Source organism: Ophidiomyces ophidiicola (genome assembly GCF_022830035.1).
Source record: "Ophidiomyces ophidiicola strain CBS 122913 chromosome Unknown scaffold_5, whole genome shotgun sequence".
Lineage (NCBI taxonomy): Eukaryota > Fungi > Ascomycota > Eurotiomycetes > Onygenales > Onygenaceae > Ophidiomyces > Ophidiomyces ophidiicola.
Window position 1 is genome coordinate 626,835 of NW_026054645.1, and position 12,488 is coordinate 639,322.

Genomic DNA, 12,488 nt, shown 5'->3' on the forward strand with positions numbered 1-12,488 from the left:
ACACGCCCTCCGGCTGCCATGTGCATGGCCCGCCATACCAGACCTGCAATAACAACATGGGCCTTGTCGTGCACTGCGAGCCTCACTGATCGCACGGTACGTTGTTGTCGTCCCCCCCGCGTAATATGTGTGCGGCATCCCAGTGCTCATCAACCGTTTTTTATGCCAGAGTACATCCTCCCGCCGACTATTCCCCCGCTGTCGAACGAGATTGAGGCGCATGGAACGTGGTATTCAACATAGGACGGCAACCGTGTGGCGATTATTTCTGCAGATAGCTTTCACGAGCCTAACAAATCAATGGATGATCATTCAAAAGCTCTCTTTCTGGCCCTGTAGTATTCTGTAGCCAGGTACCCTGAGGTAGTGTTCTGTTCGCAATGTAGATGTAGCGTAGGTTCGTTCGTCTGCAACACAGCTGTCAGCCAGCAAACCAGCAAGTCAAGCAACCATGGGAGTTAGTTAGTTACATATGTAGTTAAACTTCACGAAGCAGCCAAGTAGAGACCCATTGTCCTTATTATTGCACCTCCTACGGGCTCGAGCGGTCTCCATGCCGGCTGTCTGTTGTTGTGAGGGCGCCCGTTGTCGTCGAGAGGTTGGAAGGAGGTTCTCAGGATGAAATCCTTCGTCGCCTCTCTTCTATCTGCGCTGTCACTCGGCGTCGTCGCACCGCCACGCCCTGCAGATTGGCGTCTCGACTTTGGGCCGTTCGAGGCCACCGTTGAAACGGTCCATGCTGCACTGCTGACCCGAAAAGCGACGTGTCGAAGCATTGTATCCGCGTTTCTGGCCCAGACCGAGACGTTCAACCCGCGCGTCAACGCCATCCTCACCCTCAATCCTACTGCGCTGCGCACCGCCGATGCCCTCGACATCATACTGCGAGACAAACTCGCTGGCCGGCATGAAGCAGAGCTGGAGCTCTCGGCTGTCTGGCGCAATGCCTCTGCCACGGCGTCTACGATGGGCCTCCCGCCGTTGTTCTGCATACCCACGATAGTGAAAGACAACGTCGATACCGCCGACATGCCCACCACTGGGGGCTCTCTGACCCTCTCGTCCCTTCGTCCCGACCGCGACGCTCCTGTACTCACGAACCTACGCAAGGCCGGCGCAATTCTGCTGGCGAAGACGAACATGCACGAGCTGGCACTCGAAGGCATTTCTGTGTCTTCGCTTGGCGGGCAGACATTGAATCCTTACGATCTGTCGCGCACGCCGGGCGGCAGCTCGGGCGGGACGGGTGCCGGTCTTGCCATGGGTTTTGGGGTGCTGGGAGTGGGCACGGATACCATGAACTCGATCAGGAGCCCGGCCAGCGCGTGTGGGGTGGTGGGGATGAGGCCTGGGCTAGGCATGCTAGACACAGACGGTGTGATGCCGGTGTCGTGGAGCCAGGATGTTGTCGGGCCGCTGGCGAGAGACGTGCGCGATGTAGTTGTCATGCTGGGAGTGATGGAGGGCAAGGGCGTGGATTATACCACAGAGTTCGGGCCGGAACATCAGGCAGACTTCAGTGGCCTGAATGGCATGCGGTTGGGCGTGGTCGAGACATTCTTCGATCGCACATCTGCATCGTCTGACCCCGGTGTCTCTGCCGTGAACAACGTCGTGGAGTCGATGCTTGCCAGACTGCATGCCGCAGAGGCTACCCTGATTCCTATCACAAATGCGCTCCTCAACTCCACGGTGATTCACTCGACCATGGACCGTCAGGTTTACGAGTTCCGCCAGGCAATGGATGCCTATCTTTCGTACCACCACAGTACCACTTCTCCTGACATTCCTGCGTCCCTTGCTGCTCTCTATTCTGCTGGGTCCCAGTTTCTCCTACTCCCCAACCAGCGCGCCCAACTCACTCAGTCATTCTACTCGTCCCCTCAAAATATGTCATATGCCACACGCAAAGCGCTCGCCTCTGAGGTCCGCAGTGCCGTGCATTCAATATTTAGCACATATACCCTGGATGCGCTCATTTACCCACACCAGACCACCCTCGCCGTACCAGTTTCTTCTCCCTCGCAGCGGGGCAGAAACGGCATCCTCGCTTCGGTTACAGGGTTTCCAGCTATTTCCTTGCCGGCCGGATACTCTTCGCGCACTGGGGGTGCAAGAGCGGGCGTACCGGTGGGAGTGGAAGTGTTGGGCCTACCAAGGTCGGAGAAACAGCTGCTGGAATTGGCCGGGAGGATTGAACGGGTTATTGGCGGGGAAAAAAGAACGCCACCAGTCCTTTGGGATACGAAGAGAAAAAACAAAAGGTATTTTAATGTCCCGGTTATTGCGCCGAACAGGAAGAACATCCCGAAAGCGTATTCGCTTGGGGTGTGGTAGATTAGTAGAACGGGCCGCATATGCAATGATACCCAACAAGGTACATCTAAATAGGTCTGTGCTGTCGATATGCATATGCTTGGCATATGCTTGCATTGAACTCCGCTTGGTTGGAGTTGTTTGTTGCTAAATTTTAGTAGCTAGGATAGCAAAGAAATTTTTATCACATTTTCGCCCGGACTTTGTTCATATCCCTGCTCAGCTCCCGGAAACCTGGCACACAACCAACTTCCCGATGTCCGCGTCCCACCCAAAGAGTAATGTGATCCTGGAGTATAACATCAGCGTTTCCACCACCACCATTTTGTTTACGCTAACGTTTCCGTCAAATAGAGCCATGGGCTCTCCGCCAAATAGCTGCCGCCATGCCATTGGTGTCCAAAGGAGCGGCGAAGTTCCTCGAATCGCAAGTGGCTCTTTTCGACGATTGAATCCAACTGGTGTGCAGGAAACCGAGCCAGTACTGTCGGCGATTGTGCCCACCTAGATCTGTTAGGAGATGCCGTTTAGAGTCAAAGTGCATGCCAACAATGCCAATATGGACCCAATTCCTATCCAAGTTGAATCAGTCAGCCCCAAAAATTGCAAACTTACAACCCGTGGGTTTATTCTCAGTTCAATATCCTTATCACACTGGCGACACTGGCCCCAGGCACTATTTGCAAAAATCGGCATATTACAGCTATGAACTCTATCAGCCATGCACAATGAGTGGACTCCATATAGGTACTTGTCTTTCGGTAATAGCACTGGTGTATGATCTCTCGGTTTTACTTACCACTCAGCGCAAAACAGGCGATTAATCTTGAATAAGTACACAAGATGCATCTCTGTGATCATGACACAAAGGTAGCCCATGAATGCTTCTTCCATGTTCATCAGTAAGAGTGCTGTCTGAGAGTTCAAGAACCAACCATAGCTGGATTGCGAGCTAGCAAAACATATAAGTTTGTAGACCACTCTGGCGCAGCATCACCGGGTACGTACCACTCATCAATATCCCTTATGGTATACTTCAGTTTTAAGTCCATCCTCTCAAAAGCCTCTACATCGAACACTATAGTTGAATATGATTTTAGTGCGATATTAATACCCTAGACGCATTTCTCCTTACCATTCTGAGGTACATCTTCATTAATGTACGCCGACACTCTCTTGGCATGCCTTCTGAGCCATTCGGCCTCCTCCATATCTGGATTGATTTCGACCTGACTGTAAGCAGAAATATATGCTCGGGTCCCGTTTGATTTCCAGGTCACATTGCTTAGAAGGAGTACGGTCACGTTCGGCATCCAGTTTTGTGCAGAGTGTAGAATGCGCCCGCTTAGATAGAGTACTGCTTCGCCCGTATCGTCCGCAATACCAACATTTCGTTCTTCAACAATCTCCCCCTTTTTCTGCGGCCGAGTCACTGCTCAAACCTGCCAGTCAGCCTCACACCAATAATACTCAAAGGGCAAAAAAGCTTGACACCTCTCCTCGTCGCACCCACTGCCTTCACCCACACTAGCATTCTCGCCTCTCCTTCTACTGCCTCCGTAATATTGCGCAGCTTTACAATACCCTTCAACTTCTCTCTTGCGCTACTGTCATATCCTATTGGCACACAAGCAACGGTGCCAAGGTCGTTTTCTATAACATGGACGTGGCAGGCTTGATCCTTTTCAGGGAAAATGCTCGTCTTGAGCAATTTGGCCCCTGTTTTTGGCTGCGGGTTGGCATGAGAAACATGTGTGATCCAAATCGTCAATAGGGTGCCTAAGTTGATTTCATACTCAACATCTAGATACCAAAGAAGAACCTAATCTCAAGCATCAGCAGAGATCCGAATCATTGGCGATTGCCAAGGTAGGTATTTGGGAACCTGTATTATCCCACTCCAGTCCCTGACTAAGAGTTTCAAGCATCCTGTTGCAGGCCGCTTCTCACCAGTGCTATCGTTGGATGCAAACCGATTCTTTAAATCATATATATTCACCACTCTAGCGATGAAAGTCACTCGACGAGGACCGACTGCCAGGTCTTGAATGAAGACTTCTCTATGGCCTTTGGGAGTCCATGTTGGCTTATCTTCATCGAAGAAGTCCTTGTTACTTTCTCCCAGAGCCTCAGTCTGAGCCGAAGTGTCGGTATCCTCGATAATTTCACTCCTACATGGAGGAGGAAGTCGAATAATATACTTCTCCATTCTGGACAGAACAAGCAACGTGATAACGAGGCAGAAGAGAGGGATATCGTCGTCGTTGAGAGTCGGCTATCCACTCATCTGTGCCCCTCCTGCCGCTTTGGGTAATTATATCATATCACATGATTCACAGGGAAAATATAAGTATTATTGGTAGACTCTATCTAAGGAGCGACTGTCTGAGAAATAAATCACAGAGTGAAGTTGAGCTACCCGATGTTTGCAATTTCAAAGTCCGAAAATTAGGTAGGCCGTAAAGACCCCGCAAAATCCATCAGAATAGGTGCAATAGTTGATCTGTCTAGAAAAGCTTGTGCTCCAAAGTCATGTCTGACTCGGGCTGAAGGCCAACGCAGGCCCGGAAAATGTTGGTAACAGCAGCACGCTGCTTGGCCAATGCGTTCACAACAGGGGTTCCGGGAGGGGTCAGTGGGGCCTGGTTATGTTAGTCCAGAAGTCTTGAAGTTGGAAAGAGGGAAAGGAAGTAAGGAATGTGCATACCTTGAGCATGTAGCTCAGGACACTAAGCACGCTGTGGAAGCCCTTGTACTTGTCGCCGTCGGCAGCCTTCCAGCTCACACGAGTCATAACCTCAGCGAGCAACACAAGATCGATGATGAGGGGGGAGGCCAACAAGGAGTCTTCGCAAACGTTGAACATGCTGATGGTTTGGTGGCCACCAAGGAAGATTTCCGCATAGTATTCATCGAGGGCGCGCTTGCTGTCACCAACAGCAGGCATGTACTTGATGACAACAGTGTGGTCTGGGTGTTCATTCTTCTTGTAAAGGACATGATTGGCTGCTACCATGTCGTCAACGACATTGGACTTGGAGATCTCCTTGGAACGGAATTGCTTGTGAGAGCTCAAGTTCATTCCGTCGTTGTTTCCAAGATGGTTGTAACTCGCAATGGAGGTGAGCTTGATGCCGGCGTTGATCAAGAAATCGACAAGAGCGGACTTCATCTTGGTTTGGCCGGATTTGAAATCATCACCGCCGATGAAAGCACCGTGCTGCTCAGCAAGCTGAATGGCACCTGGAACAAAGGTATTCTGAGGAGATCCGTTGATAAACGGAGTATTCTCAAGAATGGATGCAACCGCAAAGACGGTGGATGGAGACACTTCCTCATGTCCATCCTTGATCGCTTTGAGAAGATTATCGGCGGTGTCGTTGACCCCAGTCAACAGATCGGCATAACGTTCGGTATTGGCGGTCCAGAGGACGATTACCTTGTCCAGGGCGTTGGAAGATTTGAAATCGCTAGCGAATGGTCAGTGAATACAGTTAAGGTTAGGTGAAGTTCGGTACAGTACTCACCGAATATCCTTACGGAGTTGCTCGACGTGATCCCAGGAGGCCTTGGAGCCGGGGAGGACGTTATTAGCACGTTCCTCCTGGTTAGCGGCAATGAAGTCAGGATAGTAGATACTAGGGAGCGGCTTCATAGCGGCCATATCCTTACGGACGAGCTCTTTAAGAGAAGGCTCCAGGACTGCGGCGCGATCCATAGCATCGGACAAGTTCATACCACTAATGTCCCAGCCGCCAATGACGAGATCATTGGGATGGGCCATAGGGATCAGATCATGGAACGGGATGTTGATTTCCTCAGCCGTCTTCGGATCGGTGCCGAGCTTCACGGTGGAGCCCATGACGAGGGAGCCGTAGTAGTTGGCGGAGCGTTTACCCTCGCGTGTATCCCAGACGAGGTTGCGGCGGTTGGCCATGATACCGGCGGTGACGGTGGTTCCATTGTTACCACCCCAGCCAACCAACATCATACCGATCTTGCCCACATTCCGGTCCACCTTGAAATCGTAGACGGTTTCCTTGGGGGTGGCAACATACTTACCATCGCCAGTGCGGGTGACGGCAGTCGTGCGGTACACATACTTACTCTTGATCTCGTTGTCCGTATAGACAACGTTGGGGGACTCGACCTTGAAGAGGTCTGATCTGGGAGCCGACCCGTTCACGGCGCCATTGGCAGCAATGTCAGCGTGGGGAGCCATTGTCGCGTGGGAGAGATTGAACAGTTGAACGAGCGGGCGTCAAGTTGATGGTAGGCTGAAATTATCTCACGTAGGGGGAATCCGAGGCTCCTCCACGAGCGGACGAGCGCCGGCTGCCGTTGAACGGGTGGTGGGACCTAGAGGCCGTTAGCAGGCGGACCAGACATGGCGGGAGACAGGCACACTCACGAAGGAAGAAGGTTGGAAAACGTTTTGGCGGTGTTAGACGATCACTGCAAAGTAGTGATCTTATGGGAGGCGGTTGGAGTTGGAGCTGGAACTGGGTTGATGGTGGTGAGAGAGAGAGGGAGCGAGACGGGACGGCAGGCGATATTTGTAGGGAAACAACAGGCAGGCTACCTAGTTAGTTAACTCACTCGCGAGTTAGTTGAGTGGCTAGCTCAACCTAACTCGGCTAACAACGCATCTGATATTGCGGTGAAGCCCCGACACCCCACCACGCTCTCATTTCGCCGCATTCGTTGGCTGCTCGACTGGCAGCAGGTGAGCTGGCCGGGTGCTGCGCAGCGACAATCCGCGCTGATCGTGCTCCTGCTGGGCTCCGGTGAGTCGGCGATGGCGGGCAAGCCAACACCAACCGATGCTGACGGGGATTCACACTGTGGGATGTCGGGTAAAGCATCACTCGGGCAGCAGCCGTGCCTTCGGGTTCTCGCGATCAGCGCGAGAGACGAGCCCGATTCGCCCACTCATGAAATGCGAGGCCCTGTCGGTCGTGTTGGAGATGCCGTTGGGGGCAATCCTCCTCCCGGGGTGGCACGGCAACGATGTGCGTCGCCGATTGGGGTCATCCGGCAAGGCCTGGCCAGGCATGGTTTGACCGGGCGGGCCTGTGTGCTGTAGCACATATGTACGCCCATTCACACCGTCATTCTGATTTTTGTCTACGTGCTCGCTACGCTGCCGGCTGCTGCGCCCACCGGCTGCGTTGACGACGGCGGCGATTCGCGTTCTCCGCCCACGCATGGGACCCGCGCATAAACAATAGTCCGACCCGGCGGTTAGTCAGCCGCGGGCCAAGGTAGCCCACCCGCCACACGCGGCACGGCGGGCGATGATTCGCATACGCGTCGCAGAGTGATCGTGCGACGCCGCGGCGATTGCCGGCCGCGGATTGGTTTGCACGCTCAGGCCAGCGGGTCGCGACCGGCCATTGGCTGCGACCGAAATTCGCATGACGTGCAGTTGGCCAATAGGTGGCGCGCTGTGGAGCGTCGATCAGGCACTAGTGGGGCTCGGTGCAGACCGCTAGGCCTAGTCAGGCATGGTGCGCAGGACCCGCTCCCAGGTACCGCGCGGGCTAGACCGAGTATGGCCTAGTGGCTCAGGGGCCCGCGCTGCCATGCGAGAGAAGCCGCTCTTGCTGCTTCGGGAAACCAAACACGCTGACTCAGCGGGCCCCTTGACGTCGCACCTTCCAACCTGAGCTGTTTTGCCCCTTTTCGTCGCTGCCGCTGCGGCTTCACCTTCGACGTCGCTTCTCGCCCGCCGCGTATCCTCTCCCTCATCCTCTCCTCGCTCTCGCTGCCTCATCCGCTGCTCTCGTCTCTCGCCCCTCGCGGCGGTTTGTGACCTGTCGCCCGCCCGTTGACATTGCAACCAGCCAGCCAGCCGTTGCCCGTCCCGGCACGGCTCCCATGTCCCCAGCCAATCCCGCCGCCTGGCCGTGAACGTTCTCCCTGCACGCGCCAGCCATGGAGTCCTTTCTGCCCACCATCAAGTGCTCCAGCTGCCTCGCAGAGGTCGAGCTGTCGGCCATGGGCGACCACGTCTGCCAGCCCGCCCACAAGTGTAGGTGCCTTGCCCAGCCTGCCACTTACGCAAGCTAACATCCTGCCTGGCAGCAGCAGCAACAGCACCTCCAGCAACTGGTCCTCCACCCGTACCCCCACCAAAGCCGACTAAGACCAGTGTGCAAGGGAGTCCCCCCAGAGCTGGCCGCATGGCCCCCCCACCGCCCATTGACCCCTACGCTGCCAGTATGCCATTGCCCTCCCATGCATACTCTCCCAGACTAACCGTCCTAGACCGCCCTTTTCTCCATCTACGCACATCCGCCGATAGGCCAGAGACCACGTCGTCTCCCTCCCCCATATCGCCGGCGGATCGACGAAAACCCGAACCGTCTCCGCTGGCACGATCACTTACCAACCTCGACTGTGCCTTTCCGCCCTTCCCGCGCCCTGACTCAAGAGCCAGTGCAAAAAGCAGATCCAGGTCGAAAACCATCGTCAAGGGTGACCGTGCTCCGCCTTCGTCAGTCCCTCAGAATGGCGAGAGCGTCGAAGATCAAGAGCGCCGTCGACGCTCACGCGCAAATAAGCACAAGCGGGAAGTCTCAATTGATAGCAAGAGCTTGTCGCGACTCTCCATGGCTAGCAGCCGTTATGGCGAGTCAATATCGCGTTCATCAACGCCAGGATTTCCAAGTACAGCTGGCTCACGCGGCTTCGGCAACTTCTTGGATGAGGTACCTCCGCTGCCCTCTGGTCCAATTAAAAGCTACACGCCTAGCCCATTTACCGCTTCCCCAGAGCCCTACATATTTCTGAGCAAAGAAGCATTTCAGAAGGACAGGTCCACCACAGCCACAACCCCACCCTTTAGTGGTGGGCTCCCTGGCTTTGAGCTAGGCTTTTCCGTCGACCCGGAACAGGCAAAACCACAAAATCGGCACTCACAGTCAGCACGCTTCTCAAGTGCAACCGCTGAATCCTCGAAGCCTCTGGATGGCGATTCCGACCTAAAACGTGCCCCAGACCAAGAGACTACTCTTCCAATATATACCATAGACCAGGACTTTTCTGTGTCGGGTTTTGCTCGTAACTTAGGGCTTGGGGACCCTCACCATACAACAAACAGTTCCACCTCGTCTTCTGACGCTTCTGATGCGACAACAAGCAGCTCCTTCTCCACCCAGACGTCCGAACCTTCCAGTGCTTCTGAACCGCAGCCTCCCATCCTTTACAAATATGATCTAGATTCCCCTACCGACCCATTGTTCCAGCAAGGCGAATTCAAACGTACCCTTCCAAAATACCAACGCTTTGCAGAACTCAGCCAAGAATCAGACTCTGAGCCAGAGGAACGCCGTCCCAGTGTGAAACCTGCCACTCCTCCCCCGCCCTTACCAATAGAGCCGACATCTCCCTCTGCTGTTTCGAAATCTCCGGGGCAATCTCGTAGAATTCGCTGTCGTGGATGCGAAAATGTTATCGTTGGAAAGTCCGTGTCCTCCGCTGATGGCCGTTTGACTGGTAGATGGCATAAAGCGTGTTTTGTCTGCACTACCTGTTGCTCGCCCTTCAAAACTGCTGACTTCTACGTTCTCAATAACAATCCCTACTGTGCCCAACATTATCATGAACTCAATGGTTCGTTATGCTCCTCGTGCGGCACAGGTATTGAAGGACCCTGCCTCCAGACCGAAGAGTTTATACCTGACCAGAATGGCGGGAAAGAAACGAAGCAGATCTTCCATCCAGACTGCTTTCGCTGTAAGACTTGCCGGATTGTGCTTAAAGGCGATTACTTGGAATGGAACGGGGATGTATTTTGTGAACGGGATGGCCGGAGAGCTGCAGCAATAGCTTATCCACCCCCATCTCCAGGCGCCCATTCAGTATCTGATTACGGCGGCCCTCCCCCAGGATATGGCCGAAGACCCCCGCCGAACTATCCTCCATATCCACCACCATCCTCACGGGGTGGCCCAGGGCCTGGCCCAGGTAGAGGGAGAGGGAGAGGTCCTGGGTATCCGCCCGGAAACCGTGGACCCGGTGGCCCCCCACCTCGACCTGGAATGTATCCTCCAAATAGAAATGGCTACGGTCCTGGGCGCCCTCCCATGGGACGCCCGCAAGGACCTCCAGGACCCCCAGGGCCTCCCGGGCCGCCTGGTCCTCAGGGGTCTCTTGCCCCTCCTGGACCGCGCCGATTCCCGGAGCGAAGAACTACGAAGTTAATGATGATATGATACGGCTCACAAGCCCTCTCTACACATCCAGCAACGCAGAAGGGGTTTATCCGCCGATAGTATTATATGCTTGTTCGAGTGGATAAACTTCTGCACACCTATTTTATATACGCTCCCATTATTCATTCGCGATGCATTTGCTTGCCCCAGACATGTCTCACGCCAATCATTTACACCATGATTCCATCGCCATGTTACAATCATTTTAATCTCCATTTCTGTATCAATATTTGGCAGTCCTTTCCTAGGATTTGCTGGGTCTTACTCTCTTTCTTCGGTTTGGAAAAAACGGGACCATGGATAGGTGTAGCTTTATACCCAAGTTTTTTTCATCACTTTATACTCTTTATACTCCGTATTCTATTGCCATTTATATTTACTTTTTTTTTGGCTTACAAATTTCTCTTGCATATTGTGCTTTATCAATGCTGCGTTTTAACCGCTTATTTATGCCGTACTTGATTTGCACCGTTCATTAATCTCATGTGCATCTAATCTTGAGATATATATACATAACTAGTAGTATCCATGCAATCAATGCTTTGTTGGGAACCATGAAAATTAACTCCAGGCCCAGGAATAAAATGAAACAGCAAGACAGCCCGTGCTAAGCATATGGAATGGTCTCCTCATCTACCCCATCCAGCCCTGTCCGTTTTACGGGATGCATCACCATCAACAGGACTCCTAGTACCCATGATGCCACTGTGGCCACCATCGCAGCCATTCTCTGCTCCATTCCCATCGCCTCCCCGTTGCCCAGGAACCCATCTCCATAGTCATCATCCTCCAACTCCTTCCCAATCTCGACAAACACGGCTGGGCGGTCGGTAATGACGCCGTCCACCTGATGTCTGATACTCCACCACATCAAGGCTTTGTGGTTCACTGTCCACACAAACACAGCTTTGCCTGCACGTTTTGCCTGCGCGAGAAATTTGCGTCCGCCACAGCCCATAAGCACTTTTTGGTTGATACTAATGCTCACGCCAGGAACGCGCAGGAACTGTCGGGCGTATTGGATGGAGAAAGTGGTGATGGCGAGGGGATAGGTGGGGAAGTGGTCACGGACGAGAGAGAGGTATTCGGCCTGATGGTGAGTTAGTTAACTAGAGATGAAAGGACAGGGTCGGGAGAGAGTAGCTGCGTACCGTCCAGCAGCCTAGAACTACACGCTCGTCCCAAGGCCGGTTGGGCGATGGGACTGAGGCGAGGGCGTCGGCAAGGCCTGCTATTACATTATGCGTATTATTATCCACCTGCAGATGAGCTGTTAGAGCGGGAATACTAAGAGTCGAAGCGATGGGGCTCACCTTTATGTCCAGTAATATCCACACATGCGCGCGCTCGGGAGAAGCTATGTACTCCAGCAAGTCTACCAGTCGAGGCAGAGGCTCATGCGGTTCTTTCAAGGTTCGTAGTGTACTCAGGTACTTCCAGTCGCAGTCGACTACTCGTTTATCTACGCCAAAGCAGCGTTTGAGGGTGGAATCCTAGATTGTGCCTCTGGATTAGCCATCGGCCCCCGCCTTAGATATGTATATATGGACTTGGATACACACATGGCAGAGCACCACCACCCCATCTCTCGAGAGATGAACGTCCGTTTCGATAGCATTTGCACCTACGTCTATAGCATGCTTGAAGGCGTTCATTGAATTCTCTGGAAACTTGCTGCTGTACCCGCGGTGGGCGATGGTCTGCGGCATGCTGAGCACAGCATCTTTAGAGCGGATAGCCTGCACCCAGGCAGCTTCTGCGGGCCGGATAGCTCTGTTAGCAGCACGAAGGGGATAACTAGCCAGGGGATGCCGGGCTGCTTTGACGCACCGTCTTTCACGGAAGGATGCGAGCTCTTGGTCGACACCAAGCAGCCCGTCTCCAGCGAGCCCTCGATCTCAAGAGACGGCGAGTACTCCATCATCAGATCGCCAGCTCTGCTCTCTCGGAGGA

General features: G+C 53.7%; 5 protein-coding genes across 5 annotated transcripts; 2 read left to right on the forward strand and 3 right to left on the reverse strand.

Annotated features, from left to right (window-relative positions):
* Positions 1 to 618: 618 nt before the first annotated feature.
* LOZ57_002077 (uncharacterized protein) lies at positions 619 to 2,337 on the forward strand (the record flags this gene model as incomplete). The annotated part of the gene is made up of 1 exon (XM_049251158.1): positions 619 to 2,337. One exon carries the CDS (start codon positions 619 to 621, stop codon positions 2,335 to 2,337), a length of 1,719 nt encoding a protein of 572 aa, XP_049110008.1.
* Positions 2,338 to 3,431: 1,094 nt separating this feature from the next.
* Positions 3,432 to 4,525, reverse strand: LOZ57_002078 (uncharacterized protein; the record flags this gene model as incomplete). The annotated part of the gene is made up of 3 exons (XM_049251159.1): positions 3,432 to 3,748; positions 3,826 to 4,138; positions 4,202 to 4,525. 3 exons carry the CDS (start codon positions 4,523 to 4,525, stop codon positions 3,432 to 3,434), a joined length of 954 nt encoding a protein of 317 aa, XP_049110009.1.
* A 298-nt stretch (positions 4,526 to 4,823) lies between these two features.
* INO1 (Myo-inositol-1-phosphate synthase) lies at positions 4,824 to 6,538 on the reverse strand (the record flags this gene model as incomplete). Its single annotated transcript, XM_049251160.1, has 3 exons — positions 4,824 to 4,958; positions 5,024 to 5,786; positions 5,844 to 6,538. 3 exons carry the CDS (start codon positions 6,536 to 6,538, stop codon positions 4,824 to 4,826), a joined length of 1,593 nt encoding a protein of 530 aa, XP_049110010.1.
* A 1,715-nt stretch (positions 6,539 to 8,253) lies between these two features.
* On the forward strand, positions 8,254 to 10,535 carry LOZ57_002080 (uncharacterized protein; the record flags this gene model as incomplete). The annotated part of the gene is made up of 3 exons (XM_049251161.1): positions 8,254 to 8,350; positions 8,404 to 8,538; positions 8,587 to 10,535. 3 exons carry the CDS (start codon positions 8,254 to 8,256, stop codon positions 10,533 to 10,535), a joined length of 2,181 nt encoding a protein of 726 aa, XP_049110011.1.
* Positions 10,536 to 11,142: 607 nt separating this feature from the next.
* On the reverse strand, positions 11,143 to 12,456 carry LOZ57_002081 (uncharacterized protein; the record flags this gene model as incomplete). The annotated part of the gene is made up of 5 exons (XM_049251162.1): positions 11,143 to 11,625; positions 11,687 to 11,794; positions 11,849 to 12,028; positions 12,098 to 12,291; positions 12,366 to 12,456. The coding sequence occupies 5 exons, from the start codon at positions 12,454 to 12,456 to the stop codon at positions 11,143 to 11,145; spliced, it is 1,056 nt and encodes a 351-aa protein (XP_049110012.1).
* Between the last annotated feature and the right edge of the window lie 32 nt (positions 12,457 to 12,488).